The sequence below is a fragment of the Anticarsia gemmatalis genome, chromosome 20 (genome assembly GCF_050436995.1).
Source record: "Anticarsia gemmatalis isolate Benzon Research Colony breed Stoneville strain chromosome 20, ilAntGemm2 primary, whole genome shotgun sequence".
Taxonomy (NCBI): Eukaryota; Metazoa; Arthropoda; class Insecta; order Lepidoptera; family Erebidae; genus Anticarsia; species Anticarsia gemmatalis.
In genome coordinates this window covers 6,005,639-6,031,420 of record NC_134764.1, presented here as the reverse complement: position 1 = coordinate 6,031,420, position 25,782 = coordinate 6,005,639, and the positions used below count along the sequence as shown (strand labels likewise).

The window sequence follows — 25,782 nt, the reverse complement described above, 5'->3', positions numbered from 1 at the left end:
AATGCTAAAATCATACTATCACATCAAAGAGATCTTCAAGATTGAGAGTGTCTTTGGACAATGATAGGCTGATTATTATTACAATGGCTCAAATTTGAAAATGTTACTGCTGCGATTAAGTCGCCACTCATATTATGGCTTCTAACAATATTGAACAGTAATAAATAACTATTAAGTAATGACTCAGGGATAATTACATAATTTGAAAAATAATTGAAGTCGTAAAGATGCGAGTTACATCAAAATGCATAACAGTAAATTACGCTATCGACTAAAGGGATTAAATATGTCGATAAAATATAAATTCTCTGGAATTTTAAGATGATGTTTTAGAGACGTATTCTGGACTGAAATAGACTGTGTTTTTAAATGCACAGTTACAGATCGCTTAGATTTTAATACTTATTACGGTTTATTCCTGATAACTACTGCGTCGCAATGCAATTGTGTTATTGGAAAAAAAATACTACTAAAAGTTTTTGCGCGTCAAAAGCATTTTGCAAGAGAATTTTATAGATTTTATTGTTAGCATTCTCAAAATAGAAAACGAATAGATTTATTGACTAAAAGTATTCATAAGTCTTGAGGCACACTTATTCGGTTCGGCATTTATCGGCTTCAAACCGAACATGTGAAAAGAGCCCGATCAGGCACAAGCCAAACCAGTGAGTCGAGTCGCTTTTGTTGTTCGATAAATACTGTCGAACCGAAAGTGCTGATTTGAATATGTGTGTAGCAAGCCTAACATCAGTAAAAGTTCATAAATCGTAGTAAGTACCATATAGAACCTTCAATGGACGTCTCGCCGTGCTTTTACCAAATAAATAACAGTATTATGTCTAGTAACATAATCGCTAAGGTCAACGACCCGAGGCTGGAGATCCATTCACTATTTTGTATGTGATTATCGCTAAGCGATGCAGTTTATTATGATTATAGCTCGAGGTCCAAGCTTTGATTATTGGGGACAGACAGCTTGTCTGACTAGTTTTGAAATAGAATGTGAAATAGTTAAGAACTTTATTGGAAAATGCAGTACCTAAATCGTATTTTGAAGTTCTTTTTGATCTGAGTTGATGAGATGGTTTAATCAGAAAAAAATGTATTCTTTAAATTTTAAAATATTGCCTCCTGTATACCATAATTCTGTCTATTTTTCATTGGACATTATTTATAATGGCGCGTGCTAACCGCAGTTCCTGTATGAGGAGCAACGTCACCAAGTGTTTGTAGACAATATCCGATTAGAAATATTAATGGAATTGGCGGTTGAATGCGGTGACTAACATCTAACAAATATAAATAAACAAGTAATCGTAAAATTTTAAGAATGTGGCCACATGTTTTCTTTCTACTTTACGTTCCTGTCCATAAAAAAATGCGATGCAGACATCCTGCTGCAATATCGAATAGGCTAAGGCAATACTAGAACATTTAAAAAATTTAAACAAACCATAGTTTGCAATTGCCCGAGGGTAACTGGAAGTTATGATCTTCAAGACCACAATTGAAATTACTTCCTCGGCGCTACACTAAAAGGTGATAGCATAACAGCAGCTGATAAGTGTCTAGGCCGAACCAGACAGCTACCTAAGGCGAAAAAAACTGACCGCCTTATTAGTAGACGGTCAAGGCTCTTGATTATTTGACAACCTGACAACACTTAGTATTCAGGAAGTGTAGTGAAACTACATACGCCGCGAGGGGGCGTTGTTCTCAATGTCAAGTGACTGGACAAATAAAATTACAAAATCTTTAAATTGTTGCAGAATTACTTGCGTTAAAATAAGCATAAAAGCAAAAGAATCTGGTGAATTTTGAAAAGCAGACTGGCTACCGACATTTTGAATTGAAATTACAATTCTTTCTGTACATGTCTTATGTATAGTTACAAAAAATATCTCAGATATGCTTTGATTTGTAAGTTTAGATTTCACATCAAATCACACAATATAAATTTCGCTTGGTATTTCGAAAATTCATTTTTTAAATGCATTCTTATGATAGGACCGCCCGGTTGCGTTCCTGTATTCAGTATTTCTACGTATTACTGTCATGCTGCCTCTGTTTTTCATCTCCAGGTTAAAAGATTTTAAAAAGAAATTTCTGGGCGTTATGAAACAAATCGCTACATAGATTTATAGTGTCAAGTTTGCTAGCTGGTCTGCGCACGCGAAAGTGGACTTACATAAGCGATAAGCGCCCCACTTTTGACTATGTCAAATATGAATGATTGTTAAGTGTTCATATGGACTATCTAGTATTTCTAGTAGTCAATTTGAGGCACTATGATGTTTTTTCTTTTGTTTTAGTCAGCCGGCGACCACGGCCAGCGTTACCTGCGCCGAAACATCAGGCATTCCAAAGTAAACCGCGTGTTTGCGTTAATTCCCCTATTTTATTATATCATAAGCGCTATAATGTAGTTATTTAACCATGTTCGTATAAGAAGCTAGTGATTTTAATGCAACTTTGTCAACTATATGAACACATTGCACAGGACGCATAAAATGCCGGTTTGTGTTACGCAAACAAAACTACCTAGTTACAATAGCAAGATTATTCTGCTGAATCATTGGAATGTCTCAGAAGGATCCTTGATAAATTATCAATTAGCTTATTTTTTATCAAGATTTCCACATTATTATCGCTATCTCAGCACACTTCTTCCAGAGCGAGAGAGATTGGGTCAAATTGGGTGCCAAGTCCAGAGCGTCCCCAATAGTCAAGGGACTTCTCTACTTCATTACGTTTAAAATACTATAAATAACTCTTCTCAATGGTTTATGACTTCTACCAAAATTCATATTCAAGTTCTTTAGTTTCTGCATACACCCTTGAAAAAGACGTGAAATTCCGTATGCAAATCATTCTTTACGTTCTTAATTTACAATCTTACACACGTAATGCATTGTCTTCCAATGTCTTGTTGCTTTTAACCTTCCATGAAATGTCGATATGCGATACCTTTCTACCATTTTTTCCTTTCGCTCACATTTACCGTGTGGCGCGATTCCAAATTTCGATTTTAAGGTCCTTCTGCTCTTGACACTGTTGTTTGTAAACTTTCGTAAAAGTACGGCTAGGGATTTAATTAGGTACCTTGAAATGGCCTTGTAAGGCTTCCAAAAAAATCGCAATACATTAGGTATTATTGGCCTTTGAATACGAGCTTCGTAGAGTTTTGAAGACAGGCTTTTCAGGGCAAGGTTTTACGGAGGACACCTTTCATCCATATCACTTATCTCTAGTATATTCTTATCTATATATCTATAGTATAGGAGTTTATACGACTGGTCTATGATGGTCAAAGTTTCAGTTGATGAATTTATCTCCAAGATCAAAGACAGACCTAATGCCAAGAACTGGCAAGAAACTCTTGGTCATTCTTGGTTAGTACCTTAGGTCACGTTTTGATTCCTAATATTTTGTTTTAAATGTTCGTGTAACCAGTGATTACCTTAAACAACAAGTTGTCACAATGTGTGAATAGTATTACGCAGTAATTATGTCCACAAGTGATGTAATACTGCCGCTATGTCAGGTGATCGATTAGACAGACTATGTGAAGTTATCTAAATATAGACAATACAAGTAGTTAGTACCCATGACTATGGAAAAAATGAGGGACGTAAAAGAAAAAAATAGGCTATTCACTTCAATCTCTTATTGCTTTGGGTGTTTGGGATAATAGCGGGTTTTCAAAACGATTTGAGGGTCTCATAGCCAATTGCGCTCAGTGGGTCAAGTAACCCGCGGTCATTTTATAGATGGGTCTCCGTGCTTTGGAGGGCACGTAAAAAGTCGGTACCGGCTGTTGTCTACCAAGATAACAGGCGTTAAGCCATGCTAAAGGCTTCTCGGGCGGCTTGAACAACGTTTACACTAGGTTCACCAGTCACCACTAACCATACGACACTAAACGAATAAGGAACCCTAAATCGTTATTGTATTGGCAGATATAGAGCAATTTGAAAGAGGAAGATTATATAATCTGCAGGAAAGGCAGGAAATACCTATGGTTTCGTAGCAAAATAAGTTTAGAAAATCCTAAAAATATATCGTACCTATATTTCAAACCTTGAAGATAAAGCAAGCTACGGTAGTGGTCAAATATAGTACCGATATTAATAATACAGGAGGAAAATCATAACAATGTTATTGATAACAGAAATGCCTACCTCAAGCAAACTGTAACAATATTAATCATTTCAATGCCCAAAATGTTTTGTTTGGTTTATTGAAATGATTCAATAAATTCAAACTTGTTTGAGTATTTAACTAATGACTGGTAAAAGTAAACGTATTCTGCAGCCTAGGTCGATTGTGTTCTTTTTCTTTCTTGGCCGATATTTTAAGGACAGGTTCACCTCGCTCTGATAAAATTAGGATATGTATTGTTAGCTTACAGCTACTGTGTGTGGATGCCCTATCGTGTCGTTTTTTGGTCAGATTACAAATAAGTCCAGAAGAAAGAATCTGGATTTTAACTTTACAGCTCAATTTCTAGAAGCTTCTTTTTAGAACATTTAAAAGTTTTTCCTGAAATTTACACTATACTTCAACACTCCAGTAAGCGTGAATTTATGAACTCTAGACACCTTTAAATGTTTTAACAGGTTATCTGCATGCTTGTCATGACTTCTTACTTCAATCAGTACATGATCTTCATCAGAACTCCACATTGAATCCGTCAAATCATTATATAGGTGTGTGAATCTACGTTTGCGATAAGGAATATTGTAACATATGTGTCAATAGGGCTTCCCGATACGCGGCACGTGTTAACGGCCGTACACGGTTCAAAGTTTATGAAAACAACGTTATATTTTATATTGTTGATGTTTATTACTATAAACTTGATCGACCACGTTTATAGGCATGCGTTGGAAATGCGTAGTGCGTTTGTTTATATTTCTCAAAACTTTTTATCACAATTTTTGAAGATGTTACTAGACCAATGGATTGATCATCAATCAATGGTTCAATCGACGACTATTACGATTTACGACCGATAAGTCAATAGATAGTTAATAAAGTTAATCAATCAATGCAAGTTTGATTAGTGTAGGATGCTCTAAGAAAAAAAGAAAGAAGAATAACATAGGTCAGACGTAGTTTTTTACCAAAACGAAAGGGAGGGCACTTCGTTTATAAAATAGGTCAGCAGAAAAGTCGTTGAGGAACGAATAATAAAATGACAAAGGTAGAATTAATAAATAGTAACAGTATTCAAATGTATTAGATCATTAGGTACTTAGGTAGCAATTGGTAGAAAGAGAATTGATTGAAAATAGCCACCCGCCGATTTCTCTATCGCATGATTTCAATTTAAATTGTCAGATTTGGAGTCTTGAAGATTTTTCGAGTTTTCTTTGAAGCTGTATCGATTTCGTCTCTTTGTAGGGGAGGAAATGATTGTCCCAGGATTATAAGTGTAATACTTTTATTCCATAGAGGGAGAACGGAGGGGTTAGTAAATGGGGTGACTGTGTATGACTCAGAGGCTTATGGGAACAGGTGTAATAAATCACATGTTTTGTTCCCTTTACAAAGGGGGGAAATCACTATTCATTCCAAACTATTATCAATCAATCTTCTGTCCTTTGAATTTTTGGGCTCCAAATAATGTAGAGTTTTCTAAACCCAGGACCTAAAAAATAAAAATAATTCCGACATGTTCTTCAGCGATGTAAAATCTTCATATGATTTCTACAGGCCTTTAAATTCTTCAATGTTTTGAACGAAATTTTGCGTTATTTACTATTACAGTCATTGATGTCAGATTTGCATGGGAAAACACTTTATATTCAGTTTTATATCTAAACTAAGAAACATGTCAAGGATGAAACGAATAAGTCCTGAAAACTACCACGTTAAAACTGTTACAATGACTGGACAATACGATGTATTACTCCATTTCACCGGAACAATGGAGGCATTAGATTACAAATTAGCCCGTATTTTTTAGTTCACATACGTTTTCCTCGTGGGCACGGAAGTGTAGTCAGTATGTTGGTTTGTTGCACAAGCTGAGCGTTCATTCGCGTACGAACTGCGTCGCGGTGGGTGTGGCGGCCCGCCTCGTGACGTCACTGAGACTCTACGTGACCTTTGTCAGCACTTGTGTATTGTAGCTGCTTTTTAATTGTTTTGTCTTTAGGCTGTACTAGTGATCTTTGACTTCACGTTTACTGTTACGATGAATAGGCATTTTTTAAAAATTAAGTACAGAATGTCTGGACTGGAATAGCAGAGAATATGGTTGGTGTAAAGGGAGAAGGCTTACAAAATGATCACAAAAATGAGGATATCATGTTTCAAGAGTAGGTTTAAGGCTTTGACAAATCGTCGTTTAAGTTCTATCACCATATAACATTTTGATGTCATTGAATTGACGAAATTAAAATGTCTCCTGAAAGGTTGCGTAAAATGACTTACGTGATAATAAAACTTAAACGCCGAAATTAGCATTTTTCGATGCACACAAAGTATGTCTTATACATACGTGTGTTTTGAGTTGAAAGTTGTCCATACTTAAGTTATCAACTTCAGAAATTGCCAGTCATGGTTTATAGTAACTCATTGGCATTACGGACAAGTGTATCGCATGTTGGGATTCCCCACACGAAGGGACTGCATTCCTTGGCCATTGTTTACTAACATTCTTCCTGTTAAGTACACCCTTTGAGCTTTGCTGACTTTATCGATACATACGTAACTTAAACAGTTGAAATGTAATAAAAAGAATACTATCTTTGAAAGTTTACTGGTAGTTTTTTATACCGAACTGCGTTGAAATATGATAGAAGAAATACTGTCTTTGGTATTTTGCTGGTAGTTTTTATACCGATACAAAATATTTACGACTATTTCATTACGCATGAATATAATAACAATAAAGAATGCTACTGAAACATCTGTTTTTCCTTACGTAATATTGGAAATAGTTTTGAATGAAAAACGAAGAGTGGTATAATTATATCAAAGTAATTCAAATTGTTCAAACAATTTTAATATCTATAAATTAATCTAGTCTGTTTCTTCCTTAACAATATCATCTCTTTTGTAGTAGACAATAGAGATTATTGTGAATCGCGGAAGCTCTTCAAACTCAATAACAGAAAAGCAATATAAATAAAAGAAAATAATTGTGTTATGTAACAAAAACGATAGTGCGTAATACTGTATATATAACCCATATGTTTCATGGCAGACGGAAGACATTCACGGTCAGACCTAGAGAACTATTTTTGTATCAATAGCATTGATATTTCGTATAAAAATCTTTACGATGTTTATGAAGACAGGCTTTTAGATGAAAAGGGAAATGGGAAAAGTTATAAAAAATATTATATGTCTGCTTTTAACGTAAAAGGTTGCTATAATAAATAGTTTTGTAGGAAAGCGGAAAGATGTTATCACCGAGTTTGTGATTCTTCTAAGGTTAAAAACTAAACTGATTTGAATGAAATTTGCCTGAGTGGTGGATACTGGATTATAAAATATTTTAGTTAAGGGCTTATAACGTATTCAGGTGCGGGCTCGAGAGAAAAATTTAGTAAATTTTTAATTCGGCAGTAGGATGACGAAGGTATTTTATAATAGTCTGAGTCATGTGATGTAGTCATGAACTTTTAAATGAGTTTCATGCTATTATATCTGAGCACCAAACGTGTGATAACGGGTTAAATATAGAACTGGAATTTTATAAGCATCGCTAGTTTATTTAGTCATTGCATACAGATTTTATACGATAAACGAAAGTACGCATTATCATGTTTTTGCACATAATACTCTTACACAATACACAAATACGGATTGAGAGTTAAAATTGAGATTTATTTCAGAGCTAGGTTAAGCTTAAGGTAACAATTTCGATAAAATGCAATTAAAACGTTAGATAAATTGATTTTCTCAAAGTTTCAGGGCACGTTGCATAGGCTGTGTCTCGCAGTAATGCAGTAGTGTAGCAATAAATAATAGTGAATATTCAGGTTAGAAAGTTTACAGTTAAATATTATATAGAAGTTTAATAGTTATGAAATATCTTCTATATTCTACCTCAAGAACAAGCGATGCATTTAGCTAAAAATGTAACATTATCGCATCGTTTGTATACATTTTAGTAAATAACAATGGATTACATAACGTTATATACAGCTGATTGGCATGTGACTTCTGCGATAAAACTCGACCGAGTCAAAGTAATAAAATCAAGGCCAGCGGGTCACCACTATTTTGGTTTTTATATGATTATTTTACTGATAACATACTGGTGCAGGATTCAATTCTATGCATTTTATTTTAATGAATAATATCCGAGATCTGTAACGTAAAGAACTGATGTTATAGACTTCTATAAGCTCAAATTAAAGTGTTTTATCGCAAGAGTAGAAAAGAAGGCGTGGATCAATATTCTGGAGCAAGAAAAACCTGAAGGAAATTAACGTTGAGTAAATAAAAAAGGTAACATAAGCTTTAATTTACAATTACGTTTAAGACCTGTTTCATTATAATATAGCATGTGAATGTTATCAAAAAAAGAAAATCTTAAGAAAAGACGCATGCTCTTTTTAAGCTAGAAAAGATTGAGGTATTTATATTTGAGAATTACATTGAATTGAAGAAACTATATTCAAGCCAGGTGCATTTGTCGAATTATTGTTACAAATCAAGTTCAGTGAGATTGCAGTACCAATAAATTGTCGAACGCTTTTTGAACTCAAAGATAAAGAGTCTTAATTAAGAAAGTAGTAAAAATTATCTCATTATCACTTGTATATTAATGTAGGTGTGTTATGGAAAACAATCTCCAAGCAAATGCGTTTATATAAGTAGGTTTATTGTGATACAAATATGTGGCTCACTGCTGGATTTATTGCTAAATTCGCATTGTGAAAGCTCAATTCACTATCAGTTTAAGTTAGGTTAAACGAGCAGTAAAAATCTGTAGTAAATAGGAAATAAAAATAAAAGTATTTGTACACGACTGTGCTAAAACGCATTATATTTTAACATTTAAAAAATAACTAAGGTAATACAATGTTAATGATTTATTTTATCTATTAAGCAATGCGACGTCAAAGCAAAAAACTACTTTTTTCTTTGTTAGTCTGATTAAGGAACAGCGTCAATAATTAATTCTGATTACGGTATTGGTACAAACTAAATAAATTAAAATATATAAATAATACATTAAAAACACTAGACTACGTCAAAACACAAACTAATTAACGAATTCTTGAATTTCTGTTTTACATTTTACTATGTAACTAAATCAATCATATAAAAATACATACATATTAGGATATCACACAATTGTTTCTTGTTTAATCAATCATAGACAGAATTTTTATTTTTGGAAAAAGGTTAAGTGATTAAAAAAGCATACCTACCCGGGACTCGTCGAAAAACAGACGATACTTAAAGAGAGTCGTCATAAATAATTACATCGAAAAGCTTATCTACATTATCAAAACAATCTATTTTTTAATCGAACATTAAGCATTTAGTTCCAGTAGCAACTAATTTGACGCTGGCCAAAAAGAAACCTGATTGCTTCCTAATTAATTTAACATCAAAAAACAAATATCAGTTCCAAGCTCATAGTACAAGCCTATTTACATTCACAAACAACAGAAAACCGGTCGTGGATCAGTCTGGGTGACCAACCATTTATAATTATGTGTAGGCAGAAGTGTTTATCATTATGATTATATCACGTAAAAAATAGGAAAACATGACGATGGTGATATAGGCAGTGAAAAATGCAGTCTTGATTATGAAGGCTCTGGTGTGTTGCTTCAAGATTTAGGCAGAGAGTCTCTAATGGGAGTGCTCAGGAAATAAAAAGAGGGCTGCTAGATTAGGTAATATGGACTGACCTAGTGGTAGCAGAAGTATATTCGAGAATGATTAGGAAATAAAAAAGTGATGATAGATTAGATAATATGGACTGCCTTAGAGGTAGTAGAAGTATAGAAGAAGGCTCCGGAAGACTTTAAGCAAAAGTGTTTAGGATGATTTGGGAGAAAGGAAATTTCATGTGACGGCTCGACGACTCACTTGTAAGAAGAAAACGTGTACTATCCATACTAATATTATAAATGCGAAAGTAACTCTGTCTGTCTGTCTGTCTGTTACTCAATCACGCCTAAACCAATTTGCATGGAATTTGGTATGGAGGTATTTTGATACCTGAGAAAGGACACAGGCTACTTTTTACCCCGGGAAAATGACGCATTCCCAAGGGAAAATGGGAAAGTCGCGGGTAAAAGCTAGTATACTATATGGATGGAATTAATAACACGATTCAGTATAACGACGCTTCTGATTAGATACAAAAAGAGTCAAAACCCGGGAACATATTTAGAAATTTTGATGCAAGAATCTAATAATTTACTCGAGTTTTTATAATTTATTCACCTAGATCTCTCACTGATTTCGAAGCTTATGCCATTAATTCTGTGTCTATAAAACTACAGTTATAATGGCCAGTCAGCAGGGCACCGATGTAGATCGGTGGCCTCGTAAAACAGTGCCCGTTGTTGTCTAGCAAGAGTTAAGCCTAGTAAAAGGTTGCTAGGACATTTTACTTGGCTTCCTGTATGATTGAATAACATTATAATTGGCTGTGCCGTCACGAATACGATATTTAAAAAAATATAATGGTGTGATTATTGTGGACAGTTTCCTTAGTACATTTATGTAGTATAGTTTTACAGGATAATGTAAGTTTAATTTTGTTATAGTAACCTTTATGATAAAGTTCCTACGATAGAGTAAAAAAGTTAACCAAGGGCTGTCATATATATTTTTTCAGTATACAAGATCTAAGTACCTATTAATAACGTCAAAACTGCGGAAGACTATAATTTATGTTCTTGGGAAACATTCTATGTTGCTTATATTTCGTAGAGACAGGCACTGGCATTAATGTCCAGACTAGTTCCGTAATTACACGTTCATGTTATTGCTTATTCCAAGCTTCGAAGCAAATATATTAAACCGGCAAAGTACAGCGTACATAGAGACGTAGCGGGTTAACGCGCTAACCTAACATAACCTCAAATTATCACTGGCTATAATACACCCGTAAGTCCCGTAAAGAGCAAAACAATATTTGCATCTGTCTGTTTAAATACTGACCTGTCATTGTCACGTGTAGCAGTCGTAACGGAGGAGGTTCACACACATTGGATAGAAATTAAAAATAAATAGGCTGAATGCGACGCATTCGCTTTGCCTGACACGGAGTACTGTCGTAGAGAAAAAAGCGCGGGAGCGTCCGGCGCTCAGTCAGTTTGCAGGTCAGTGTGTGCCCGCGTGCTGCAGGGGATGCACGACTGCTCGCCGTATTTACGCGCTTAAATAAACATTTTCGCACTGTGAATAATTATTATTGCTAAAACTATATTCGTGTAGTGTTATTTTCATCTACAACGCCAGGTGCCAGTTTTCTTGAAGACGCAAAGGATTATACGAATTAAATCGGTAAGATTTTATATATTTTAAATAGCATGTGTTATGAAGAAATTTAAATGTAGCATATTCTTATGAAAAGTGTAAATTTAAAGAATAATAGTGATAATTAATTATTTAAAAGTGTTACGAGTACATTGCATTATAAAAAAAAAGTTATTTAACTTTCGTCGTCACATAAAATATAGGTACCTATTTAAAAATAAAATTAAATATCGAGTGCTTAATCAAAAAATAATTAACAAGGTTCATGCAATTGTCTAATCATTAATCTAATGTCACACAATCTACAAGAAAAATAAAATCGAGTAAAACAAAAGAATTTTCAAAATCAATTTGCATACAATCAATATTGTCATTGATCTCTTTTGTTCAAATTCAACCTGCTTAACATTCAACTAACAAAATTATTTAAATACATTAAATTAGAAGTAACTACCAAATTACGAGACATTAAGCAACGATTATATACAAGAATCAGACCACTATATAAGTAGCAGCATACCTATGAAACTTACATAATATAATATTATATTTAAACCAGGAACAACAGCTAAAGAATTCCCTAATAATTCTAAAAGCCATACTTCATTATCTGAAGGAAAACTATAACATATATATGACATCATACATAAGACCCTGACATTGCGACTGGTTACGACGAGAGCTTTATGGCTCCGTTAATCTGTATTTAATTAACTTTACCGATATATTCTAGGAGATATTTATTACTAGATTTATAGGCTGCTAGTGCTTTAGTTTGTAGATGACGATAAACTAGCTAAAACGCAGTTTTATCGGCACGCAACTATTATTACTTAAGATTGTTTTGAGACAACATAATGTCAAAAACGGTTAAAGATGGTTACATTTTGAGAAATGGCAATGACATGTAATAAAATTTAAAAAAATATGCAAGAATTCTGTTAAAAACAAAGAGATGAGAAGATTAAATAAACGACAAAATATACTTATGAATCAAGAAAAGATCGCCGTCTAATTCAGACCAGCCTAAAATAAAACGATACATATTTAAAATAGTATCTGGAAAAGATTCTATCGTCTGAATCTCAGCGAATTGATGAACACACGAAACAGTATGTAGGTCAGGATTCGTCCTGGTTAGAATACGTAAACAAATAAAGCTACGGGAGAATCTCGAGTGTATCGCGTTGAAAATACTTATAGATATGAAAGAACTTGTGAAAATACTTTTAGATAGAGCTAAATCGAAGCTCGAAATAAATGGGTTTATCGTGAAATCAAGTATTTGTAAAGAAAAGTCTAAAATAACTTGAAAGTACTTCGCGTTAATTCCCGTATTCTATTATACCTTAAACATGCAACGCGAGAGTTTAAAAGTTATGACTATCTTTATAGACTTATTTATTTGAGAATAAATATAGGCTTTATCGTAACAATATAATATAGAATCTTCTAAAAAAGCATTACTTTGCTATACACTAGAGCTATGATCAAATTTCAATTGCCGTCGAACGAAAAATACAAGCGTCATAATATATTTGCATCGTCTACAATGACGATGATGAATTCGTTTAAAATTTTACATTTGCATAGTCTCCATTACTCAAAATGTATTATCTAACAATATTTTAATATCGATGTGCAATTTATGAGTATTTTACACCACATTCAAGGTTGCTAGATAACTGTTTATTTGCAGTAAGTGAAACAAAGCGGCAATACACTTGTACAGTGACTTATACTGACCTAATGGGCAGACATTGACTGAATGCCCTATGTTACCTTTGAAACAGATATCATTTGAACAAATAATTCAATGATAATAAAATCTATATAAAAGAAAGCGTGGTAATGTTATAAATAGAATAGAAAACAGAACTATAACGTTACTTACATCATAAATGTGTTATGTTTTCACATTTTTGAGACAAAATTGACGAATAGTTATAACATGGTGGACAGCTGTGACGAATTTAATTCAAGGCAAACGTTTACGACGACATAGTGTAAATTATTAATGATTAATGCTAACGGTGTTGTTATGTCATGGTGGTTTTGCATATCTTGATAAAGACAGAAAAAACAAGGAATATTAGTGTAGGAATAGATGAAGAATTAAGGAAACTAAAGGAATTGAATTTCCCGTAAAATGACGCACAAATTCTACATATTCTGATGAATAAATTATACGGTCTAGACTTTAAAAAAACTGCTCTTCGTATACTATATCTAGATCAAGATTGAGCTATCTGATCTCAGAGGTTTGTGACCTTTACACAAATGTGAATGAATACAGATAACATATTTTTACAGAACTAGCTTTCGTTTGCAATTATGTCTAAGCAAATAGAGATTTTCCAGGATAAAAACTAGTCATATGTGTTACTCCAGGTTATAATTTATCTATGTACCAAATTTCATAAAAAATCATTCAGTATTTTTGCGTGAAAGAGTAAGAAACAATTTTCGCATGTATAATATTAGTAAGATTGAGAGGAAATGAAATGTAAATATTCTCAAAACATGCGAACTTGATTCCTCTTTGTGAGTCGCCACTGATTTATTGAGAATGAAACACGATGAGCGAAGGTATGGAAAGGTCAATGCAAAACGTTGCTCCCGTTTAAACAGTGTACTGCTCCGTACTACATTTAGTGCATTTCCATATACTCGTTATGAAGTCTAGGAACTTGTGACGAATATGTTTACTATGTTACGTTGGCATTACTGACTACCACTAACCATACGATAAGAAGAAGAAGAAGACTACTCACGGAAAGCTTTCCAAAGAAAATATTTAGTGTTAAAATGTGGATTCGCTTTATTCTAACAACGTTACGAGTATTTTATGTGTTAATAAGGTAAGGAATCGAGATTATTTTGTCGTAAAAATATAAATAATTAGTTGGATAATAAAATTAACAAACACTTCGCTACTATGGTTTATGAGAATGTTATTTCAATTTAAGCATAATAAAGGAACCTTCCACTGAATCACCAATCGGTGGAAATTTTCAAGTTGTAAACTCATGGTTACATATAAATGAGGAAAGGTATGATGATATACCAAAAACATTGATTTATTATAAAGTATAAGGTTTAAAAGCTTTTTTTATCGTTTGTAGAACGCAGAACTTGAATATGGGTATGTATAACAGATAGTCCCAAGACCCAGAAGAATTGCAAATATCTGTATAAATATGAATTAAAAACACTAACTTGAACAACAAAGACCTTAGCGTCAATCAAAACAATATTAAAAAGATTCATAATTATAATACGAAAATAATAAAAGCACTACCCACGTTTCCTGCATACAAAAACTATCAAGACAATACATATAATAAGACAAATAAATATATTTCCGAGTGTATTAAACTTTATGTTAAATATAAACCAGTGATTCACGAACGCACAAAGACATGATTCCGGGTAAACATGAAACGGATTACAGAAATTAATTTAGAGGAATACAAAGAAAATACTAGATTTAATTTTTGACGAAGAAAGAAAATGGATGAGCTAGATTTTGTTTCATTTATATTTTACGTTCGTTGTTCCATATTTTATGTTGACGATTAAAACACAGCAAATTTTTTGGGACCTCATCATTTCTGGTAGCAGATTTTTAAAATCTCAGCAAAAAGGGATCAACCAGCTAGTAGCTTAGAAAAAAAAAACCCCTGCAAATACCTTCTCTAATCCCTCGTCAGAATTTCGAAAAAATAAGAGATTTCAGTATAACAGCTTAAAGAAAAGGCGCTCACGTTTTCAATGCAACGATACATGCGAACTATCCCATCAAATTGTTTGATACAATGTGTGACAGCAATTAAATCCATGAGATTTCTCGGCTTCAGAAAGTCGTAGTGGATTAGAGAACATAAAACTGCTAGTTTTCATAAGATCTACCACATATTATGTATCTAAATGTAGGTTGTAGGTTTATCGTTAGCCTTTACTTCGATATTTACAAATGCATGTTAATTTTCTGCACTCATATACTATCGTTGTGTTCTTACTCGTGAATTTTTACGTTACTATGTTTCCGAAGTCTGATAAAAGTCTGCAGTATGACACTTGATCAAATAACTACAAGCCAAATTGCCACGGTAAATTAGCGTTGATAATTAAAAATGTATTGTGGATTGTTCTTGTGTAAGACTACTATCATTTATATTGAGATCTTCATTTAACATGGAATATATACATACATAAAACCACGCCTTCTTACCATACGGGTAGGCAGAGACGAGAGAACGTCACTTAGAAACTTCTCTTGCTTTATTCACATCCATACCTGCCATCGAATATGTTTGCACTTTATTACAAACAATTTTTCTTTGTTCTTTTTTTTCCTTAGACTGTTTGAGTTTCCCACTGCTGGTCAAAAGCCTCCCCCCTACCCTTCCAAATTCCCCTATCGGCGGCAAGATGTTTCATGTTTAATGTTCTACTTTTAAAAAATCGTAGTTAATAAAAAGTGAAATGTTCAATGTCAATGTCAAAGTCATAACTGACGAAGCGCTGACAAATGCATGTAATTTCAATTAAAATGATAACACCGGTGCCCTGAGCATAGATACTTACACTACTTACATAATCGTACACTTGTCACTCAACATTCATAGGGATTCAACATTAATTCATATTTAAAGAGAAATAAACTAAAAAAATATTTTATATTACTATCCCACTGCAGGGTAAGGGTCTACTCTCGAATGAGGGGTTAGGCCTTGAGTTCACCACGCTGGCTAAGTGCGGGCTGGTTAAATTAAAATTAGAAATTTCAAAAACTTGTTTCATTATCAATTGGGCGTAAGGCCGCAAGAACAATTTTCAGATAAAGACATTGTGAAAACGCGTAAGGTACAATTTTGTATATAGGTACAATTTTTACCGTCATAATGTTAGTATAACGTTTAAATTTTATAAATTTTCAGTCAAAATGTTGAAAATGTAATGACACTATCTTTAATTGGCATGGCTTTAGAGCACAAATCATGGCATCCACTCAGAGCCGGAAAAACGCAAAACATAAAGATTTAAAGGATTTAATGATTATAAAAATGAATAACCGGCTATAGTTGTAACAATAAACAGATACTTAGATAACAATATTAATTACTGCTATAAGCCATGTCAAAGGCCTCTCGGGCGGCTTGAACAACTTTGACACTTGGTTGACCACTAACCATACGATAAGAAGAAGACTGCAACGACTATAATTAATGGATTAGTAATTTTATCGCGACAAACACTATGTTATTCATTCAATTCTACCAAGTGGTTTTCTATTTTGAAATGCACATGAACGGTATTTTCCTATTCATGTTTGTTTTCAATAACAACGTCGTTTGTCTATTTATGCTTAAGTTAGCGTCTACATAAACATATAAAAAATCATACCTGTTGTACCCGAAGGTATATGAAATTTCCCTCTTCTAAATAATAATTTAATATTTAAAAAGATTATATTAAAATCTTTCGTCGATTACTACATGAGTCGCATGTACTTCATAGCGAGTGAACATATTGCCCTAAATACATCTTACCATAGAAAACAGATCTAAACCGTCTTCTATAATCTAAACCATCCTTAACTTAAAGAAGAAACCTATATTTAAATTTGCTAAAGGACGAAGAATGATTTTCCTAGCCATAACAATCTACATCGCTGTTCCATTATTCTTAGAACATGTGTACGGTGGAATGATCTCAGTACCTACAACTGGTGTCGCAATCAATGTCGTACAAACCACACAGATGTTTACTAAGGTTGCAGCGCGAGCTAACGTGACCGCACTGCGTAATGCCGAAGCCCTAACTACTGTTAGTAAACAAGATTCATATCTGTGGAAAAGAAAGCGAGGAAACACACGCAAATGTTAATAATGTTAACGTTTTCCTCAACATGACGTAAGAAATCCAACAGTTGGTGTTTCTGAAAAGGTTATTCCGTAATTCAAGGTTTTGAGTTTACAACTACCAATTTTGTTTACTGTAGGTGTTCATTATGCTGCCCCCAAAAAAAAAAATACGGCAAAAATCCTTTGTGACTTTTGCACAATGAAGGTACAATTTTGAATTCTGCAAAAGTTATTTGCCCTTAACTGCTTATAAGACGAATAGCTGAATATAAGTAATTGATGGTATTCTCAAGGCACGATTTAAAGTGTAAATGTGCATCGTCAATCGTAAGTTAATTGAAATATGATCAGAATACCTGAGCAGTTCTGTATAATGTATGTTTAGTGGCAAGTACAAAGTTCACCTTTGTTTTGACACCAGCCGTACAAGTGTTGGTTTTAAATTGCAGTAATGTATTTCAAATTAGTATTTAAAATGTTGAATTATGTAAAAATCGTTAGCAAGTTAGCAACTATTAATTTATTTGCAATGCCTGCCTGCATAATCTATTAACATTACGATCCAGGAAAATGAAAGCTTTTGACGTCTAATTACAGAACTAAATAATTTTGATAGTAATAAATCGATTAATCGTAAAGTATCAATAAAAACCGGTAGAGATATAAAAAGAAATGCATTAAAAGTTATTTTCGTCCAAATTCTTGTTATTTTTGTACACAGTGGTAACTTTACTTTGGACCATTAAAGAAGGTTCAATATCAGTTCATTCAACTTTTTTATTCCCGACGAAGTGTAACGCGAGGACAAAGAAAATCAATTTAAAAAAAAAATTAAGTTTTTATCTTTGCAACGATTGAAAAAATTCGTATAAGATCTTCCCGGATATCTTTTACTATAGTAGTAGTAACTAATTGATTCTATTTAAGTGTAGTTTTTGCTTCATAATTGTTTACAATGTCCGTGATATTGCTATGATTGAAGACAATAGCCATGCCATTGATATGAGACAGTCAAGGCCGTCCGCGGCAAAGTTGACGACATCGTCTGAGTGCACTGAAATCATAACTATTGCTTAACGAGAAATATACAGGACCTATTAAAAACTAGATCATGTAAAATGGGATAATCATAATTTTTAGGCAGATTGACTGCCTCCGTGGCGCAGTGGTTTAGGTCACTACGCCAATACCATTGCGTCGGGAGCTCATGGGTTCGATTGACACACGGAGCAATTATTTGTACGATCCACAAATACATTGTTTCGGGTCTGGTTGTGCTTTGTGTCTGTTGTTTGTATGTTTGTAATAGTCCCCGCGATATAAGATCAATTTTCAGTGGGGGAGTAGTCTTATCAAAAAAAAAAAAGACGAAAAAGAGATAGTGCTTCAGGAGAAGACTAGAGTCAAAAAACAGACATGAATAATGTAATCAGAATGAGTTGCTAGATAAAAGCTGCAAATAATGTAAAGGTAAAGTCAAAGGTGTACTACCTTTGACTTTACCTTCCTTCCTACTACCTACAACCTTTACTTCATAGCAGATATAACCATAGCAGATAAATTTACTACAACGCCAAACAATAAAACCGAATGTTTTCTCAGTCTTGTTTGAAATTAATTGGTCCAATTACTGTTTATTTGGATTGTTTACTCGATCGACAATAATAGGGTCTCAAATGACATCGAATGTCGATAAACAGGATGTCGGCAGACATGTCGTTATACTCGAGTTGATTGATTGCTTATCGTGCAGTTGGAAAGAAAATTTAAGTAAGAATAAGCCAACTGACGATTAAAATAATATTCAACTCTTATTATTCCTCGTTCGGGACTTGTGACACTGATAGCTAGGCCTGCTGGGCAAGGAAACGCATGAATGTACCACTGCTGAGCAAGGAGACACTTGCCAAGCAGTAGGATAGTGTTGGGTTAAAATAAATATCTAGCCTTGTTTCTATAAAGACAGATGGAGACTACAGTTCTCCATTAGAGATTATCTCTCTATTTTGTGCTGAATAAAACTTCGAACCTAATATCTTTGCATATCACAAAATAAGATCATTGTATGTAATGTCTTTGCTGAGTGTCCCCTCGAATTGCTTTCAGCACAGCTGATACATTATATTAACAAACTTCGACACGTGTTACAACTGTTTGTCGTTTATTCCTTAGAAACGCGATTTAACACCACTACATAAACATTACATAACAACCAACAGCCATAAATTTACACCTTTAAAAAAGACTATTGCACCGGTAATCGTGTTGTCGTGTTAACTATAAAGTTATATTACTTTAAACGACCGTGACAAATTAGTCTGAAATGTTTTTCAGCACGAAAGTGACAGTTATCGTAATTTCGTTAGATCTATTACATAACTTTATATTGTTGTACGTGACTTAAAGATTCTACAGCAAAAAGTATGCAGCAAAAACTGTTACTATGGCATGTGGTGAAACAAAAAATAAGTTTATGAATGAAACTAAGTATACGGTTGTTTTCATTGAAACGTTTGATGACAGCGAAATTGTTGTTATGGTTTATGTTAGTGCTATTTTGCACTTTTAATACAAAAAAGGCACATTTTCTCTTACTTGTTTTATATATATCTTGCTAATTACTTTCATCTGTCGTAAATGTGTTCGCGGTTGCCCACATAGGCCTTTTGTGCCATGAACGAAAGTGCACTTATTCTACCTCACGCCACCTTAATCATCTGCAATAGATGTATACAGGCCAATAATGATGATGAATAATAATTAATTAAACTTGACGGAAAAGAAACATTGCATTTAATGCTCTCAATATAACTTAGGTGTACAACAGGGTATCATTCTCGGGCCACACATAATAAAACGTGATCTTTCATTGAGGATCAAGTGTCAGGTGCGCGTCGGATGATATAAATTAACATAACACAGCTGTATTGAATATCATAGTAATTATGATCACATGCCATTTATAATGGTCGTGTAATGGACGAGATAAGAATCCACGAAATGTCTTGATAATGTAACGTGATTGGTGAATGAAAGCTGCGTTGCGATTAATGCAGGGGCAGTGGTTTTAGAAATGACATGGCGAAAGGTCAATGATATTAGTTATCTGTACTTTATTAATAATTTCATAGAAGAGAGGTAATTTCTGGAACGGCCAAAGCCATTGATGCAGAAGAAACATACTACTAAGTGAGTAATACTACATACATAATATCACGCCTTTTTTCCATAGGGGTAGTCAGTAAACAAAGAACGTCGAAGAAAAAATCTTCTTAGCCTTGAGTTGAGATATAGGCAGAAAAGAATAGTAGTCTATATTATAAATGACATTTGTCCACGATGTCATAGACCAATATAATATAAGATAAGAAATAATAAAGCTTTGTTTTAATGCCTATTGTTAAAAACAATGCATCTGAAATTAGTAGTAATGCGCAAATGATTAGCCGTCACAAACGACTATTCAGACAAGCAGCCCATTCATATAAAACTCTTTGATATGAGAATACATCGCCCTTGTGTTTCTCACCGGTCGTTAATATCGTATTTACGTTATTGTACTATTTATTTGATGACTGACAAATTGGAATAGTTCCTATTGAGGTAAACAAAGATAAGAGGGCACTGGCAGCTTTTGATAAAGATATTTGTTTATTTGAATACGGTTCATTGTTAATTAAGGTCTATTTAACAATAAATATATAAGAAAGATGTCTGATTTTTTGTCGATTTTAAACTATCGCAACTTGTCCAATAATTCGACTTTAATACGCGATTGATATGTAAGCCGAGTTAGACTGAAGGTGCTATGACCATGACTGGTGTAACTCGGCCGAAACGTCGGGAAACAAGGAACCATAACCCGTTTACAGTCAAATTTAGATTTTATTTTCCAAACAGTTTAAACATAGATATTTGTAGTCGGTTGAGAGGAAAATGTGTTAAGACAGATTGAACAAGCGATAGTGTTCTATTTAAAACATCGACTAGCATTCGAGCTGCAAATACGCACAATCTGAATTTTAGAATCTATCATTACTTCCGCACTGACTTGCAACTTATTAAAATTTATATCAGTTAATGCAAGAATAGGAAGTTGTTTCAGAAACACCTCGATTAAAGGAAGTAAATCTATGACAATATGAATTGATATAGGTACATGACCCTGCCATACTAGATGATAGTAAATCTTGGAAACCAGGAAAAGAAGGTAGCAAAATGCAGCAAGGACATACGGAACCCGTTTTGATCGCTGAACTAATTAAATACATTCACGAGGAAGTCATGAATAACAAATCAATGCAAATGAAAATTTCTCATTTTAGCGTTTGAAAAATATTACTTATTAAGTTTGGAATGAACGTTGTAAAGTATTTATTTCCATAAAACTGAACATTGGAACTTTAAGTACATAATAAATGAGTATTATAAATCATCAAAGATAATATCATGGTCTTACTAGTTTATTTAACGAGAGCCCTTATAAATGCATGATGCAACACACTTCACAATTGCGTGCTTCAAGAATAAAATAACTATATAATTTATTTTATTTTACGACTACTTGACATGACAAGAAAAACTGAAAAGGTAGTAGTACCTAAAAAGAATTTTGAAATAACAGAAATTCCAAATGTTGCTGCAATGAAATTTGGTGCAACAGTTGTTCTATAAATACAATATTCTAAACAGAAAATCGTAATTATAAATACACGAGACTGGTCTAGGTTAGGGAAAGCTAACTTATATGAGAGAGAGGTTGATTATGATTACTACTTGATTATGGTTGCACAAACCATTAATTATAAACGGTAATTACTGTATGCAAGAATGCATCGAGCCTGTTTTCACATATTAAGCCTAGAATGTTGACCTTTAGGAATGTCATTCCTTAATAACTTTAATAACAAGTTAATAAACATCTGTCTTATGCCGCTCACGTGTTTCGAGGATTTTAAAGGATGAGACAATTCAGTACTTAACTTTACAATCTTAGATTAAAAGATAACACGCTTTATTCCGCCGCATGGCACGAACAATTCGGGACGCAGTGTGATGCAACAAGTCTCTCCGTATCGTCAGCTCACAATTCACAACCTCTATAAATATATGCTCGTAACCATGTTTATAAAAAACGTTATCTTTTTATACCCCATCTATTAGAAAAAGATAAAGTTTCTTAGGTATAACCATGACCTTTTTATATGGTATCACACAAGGTATTGCATTGGGACCATATCTATCTTGTGTCATTCAGGTCAATATAGCCTAGGTTACAGTATGAATTGAACCGTTTATTACATACTAGGTCACTAGCAATAGCTAATAGTTACAATGTTGTCTGCAGTAGGTTAGAATTGAATAATCAAATACAGCAAGTTATGAGCTCCAATAGCGTAGAAAAAAATGCAAGAAAATTGCTTATTTAGATCCTAAGCAATTTTGTGTGTATTAGAAATGGAAAAGATATAGACACGCCCATTTCAAAATAGCAAAGTAATGTTGCAGAAAACGTGAACATTAGTCATAGTGATAAGCTTAAATGTTGATGTTTGAAGATAGCTCAAGACAAAGGTTTTAATAACATCTCATAAACATGAATAAGACAACTGTATAACATAATATGACGCCTATTTTACCCGAAGGGGTGAAGGTATATGAAGCAGAGGTGTATGACGTATGTACATCCACATTTCTCTATTAAATATGTTGGTCCCATGTAATATGGTGTCTATTGCCATTTACCGAGTTACCATACTCCGAGCGACTGTTAAGAAATATTCTAGACTAATAGTAGTTTGTCGGACTTGGGATCGAACCCAAGACCTCAAGATCTGCAATTAGGTACACTACCGACAGTGCCACAGAGGCAGCTTAATTATTCAGACAACAGTATTTTTAATAGCCCTACGTAAAACGTTTGTTAACAGCATAAATGCTCCAATAATTTTGAGCAGTTAGAACAGTTGAGTGACCTCTTATGTCTTGAATGCATAACAAAAAGTGGTTCAACCGGTGCCTGATTAGTGTTAGTTACATAATGTTATAATACATGCTGTTTTTGTAACACCTAATTATTACAATGATAGTTATGTGTACAGCTAAAAACTTTGACGTGAATGACACACCTTCATTTTTAGAAAATATTGTACTTTTTGTCTATATTCTGAGTGTTATATTTATTGAATCGAATATCTGAATGTATATTTTCGGTTTTTTTAAAGTTTCTAATTATAATAAATTACTCCATTTTTTAATCTTCCTAATTTAAACAGAGTCAAAATTATCAATCTCACTATGTCGAGCGCTGACATATAATGTTACATAAATTGTAGCAGGAAAATGGATACAAAATGAACCGTTTATTAATGAACATAGGTACGATAATATCGTTCAAATAATCATTATACAACACGCATACCTCTCCAAATTATACAAAACCTCTTCGTAAAACCATCATGCATAGTTTGTGTGCAAGTAAAACTGCCATTAAAACAATTTAATGTGAATTCGTAATCAACTTAGTTTCTATGGGATCTCTCCTGCCCACGTAGAATACAATTTAATTAGTATTCGTGGCCTGTGTTGTGACGTCATCGGCTACAGCCACATGATCGCGGCATATGGCCAGACTTGCGATCGCCCAATCGCAACGCGTGCTGTCGAAAGCGCGCAAGGGAGCTAATGTGACGCGTGGGGGTGTGGCTGCGGCGAAGTGAAAGGTATATCATTGTTACTGATAAAAAATATCATTGTATGCGTCATGACTTCCAATAAGTGTGGCATGTAATGAAACATATGTGTTTCTGTACGATAATATTTTTGATAACAGTATTCATCATGAGAAGAGTTTTACCAGGAAAACAAAATTTTTGATTATTCTCCTAGGTACTTAGATCGACATGGTGTAGCGTAGCTCACGCTTATTAAAACATCGAAAGATATAATTTGCAAGCAAGCAAGCAATAAAGTCGCAGAAAAGTCTTGAAAAGAAAACAGATTTTTTTTTATCAGTAAAAAAAAAAGATTATATTATCAAAAAATAAAACTTAGAGAAACTGACGCATCCTCACCTTGTTATTTCGATGTACAATTTTAATGCGACAAAAAAACGCAAAACGATGTTGTTACGGTAGTACTAGGAAGTGAGTCGTCCTTGACACATTACGATTAAATTGCGTCGTTTGTGCGACGTAAGCTTTTTATAACAAAACGATTTGCAGATTAGATCGTGAGTAAGTGACGTTTATTCTTTGATGTTGTTATGATGTTTGTCTCACTATTGTTTATTTTACAACTGTCATAGTCACCCTGACGATTTATAAAAAATACCCTTATTTATTTGATTTCGTTCTGGGTTCCACTACTGAGCAAAGACCTCTCCCTTAGTTTTCCAGTCCCCTCGTTTGGTGCGTCTGACCATCCATCTAAGAGCGCGTCTAAGTCATTCCGTCATCTCCATCTTTTGATTGAACATATTTCAGGGAAATCTTTTACAACAATAGAGAAGCTTTGAAGTGTTGAAAAGAAGCAATTTATCAATAATAATACTCATGCAGAATTTTGTATCGTTGTGGTTTATTATCGTTAATGATAAAAGTTTGGGTAGAAAACTTGTGGTCTACAAACCGCAAGGGCCACATTCTAGACGATTTGAAGCGATCCATGTTCTATTTTCTAAAGGAATAAAAGCAAAAAGACTCCACATCGCACTTCTCCCTTTTTACAGCAGAATTTCCTTAGCTTAAACCTTGTCTTCTGTCAATGCGTCACATTTTAACTACGTTTTAGCATTCTTTCTAAAAGCAATATAAATACTAATCTAATGTAATTTAAAGCGATTACGTATTACGCAGTTTTCCTTCACGGGATGAGTTTCAAGGTTCAAACCATGTTGACACGCGGTTTGCTGTTAATTCGCGCTCATAGGCGCAAATAAAAATATATTCATGTTTTATTACATAGGCCTCGAGTTTAAAAATAGATGTTTATTTAATGAGTTTTTACTATTGCAACTGTTTGACGTGTGTAGAATATGATGTCAGACATTGCCTAGTTAAAAGACGCAATGGATAACAGGAGAAAAAATACTCTTTAACTCTACACTAATTGACACGAAGCACTTGAAGGTCTATAACAAGATGGATCGATAACATTATTATAGGTTTAGGTCACCACGCTGCTACCACTCACCATTGCGCCCGACGCAAGGTTGTGGGCTCGATTCCCACACGGAACAACTTTATTTGTGCTAGCAGAAAAGACTGACAGATAGCTAGAGAAGAAAAAAACAGGATGCCTGAACTAAATTATTGTTTTGTTCTAGTCTCTAACATGATACTATACTTTAAAAGCAATAAAAATCCCAAATCCATAGAAAACTAGAAAAAATCCTAGCGTTTTCTTTCTGACTTCAATTAATTGGTTAAAAAGTAGTAATATT

At 33.7% G+C, this 25,782-nt stretch overlaps 2 protein-coding genes across 4 annotated transcripts in view; one reads left to right on the top strand and one right to left on the bottom strand.

Annotated features, from left to right (window-relative positions):
- PIG-S (phosphatidylinositol glycan anchor biosynthesis class S) overlaps positions 1 to 25,782 on the bottom strand; it is a 65,463-nt gene that overhangs the window by 23,058 nt on the left and 16,623 nt on the right. Inside the window, exon 1 of one of the 2 annotated variants that reach the window (XM_076128142.1) lies at positions 11,152 to 11,278. The exons of the other annotated variant lie outside the window; for it this stretch is intronic. Within the exon in view, the coding sequence (XP_075984257.1) occupies positions 11,152 to 11,158 (7 nt within the window). The 5' untranslated portion in view covers positions 11,159 to 11,278. Of the gene's footprint in view, positions 1 to 11,151; positions 11,279 to 25,782 lie in introns of those variants that run through there. 2 annotated transcript variants of the gene reach the window in all.
- Positions 11,237 to 25,782, top strand: part of Indy (tricarboxylate transporter protein I'm not dead yet) — a 43,151-nt gene continuing 28,605 nt past the window's right edge. For both annotated transcript variants that reach the window (XM_076128140.1, XM_076128138.1), the window contains exon 1: positions 11,237 to 11,496. The gene's annotated coding sequence lies outside the window, so the exon portion shown is untranslated. The remainder of the gene's footprint in view (positions 11,497 to 25,782) is intronic.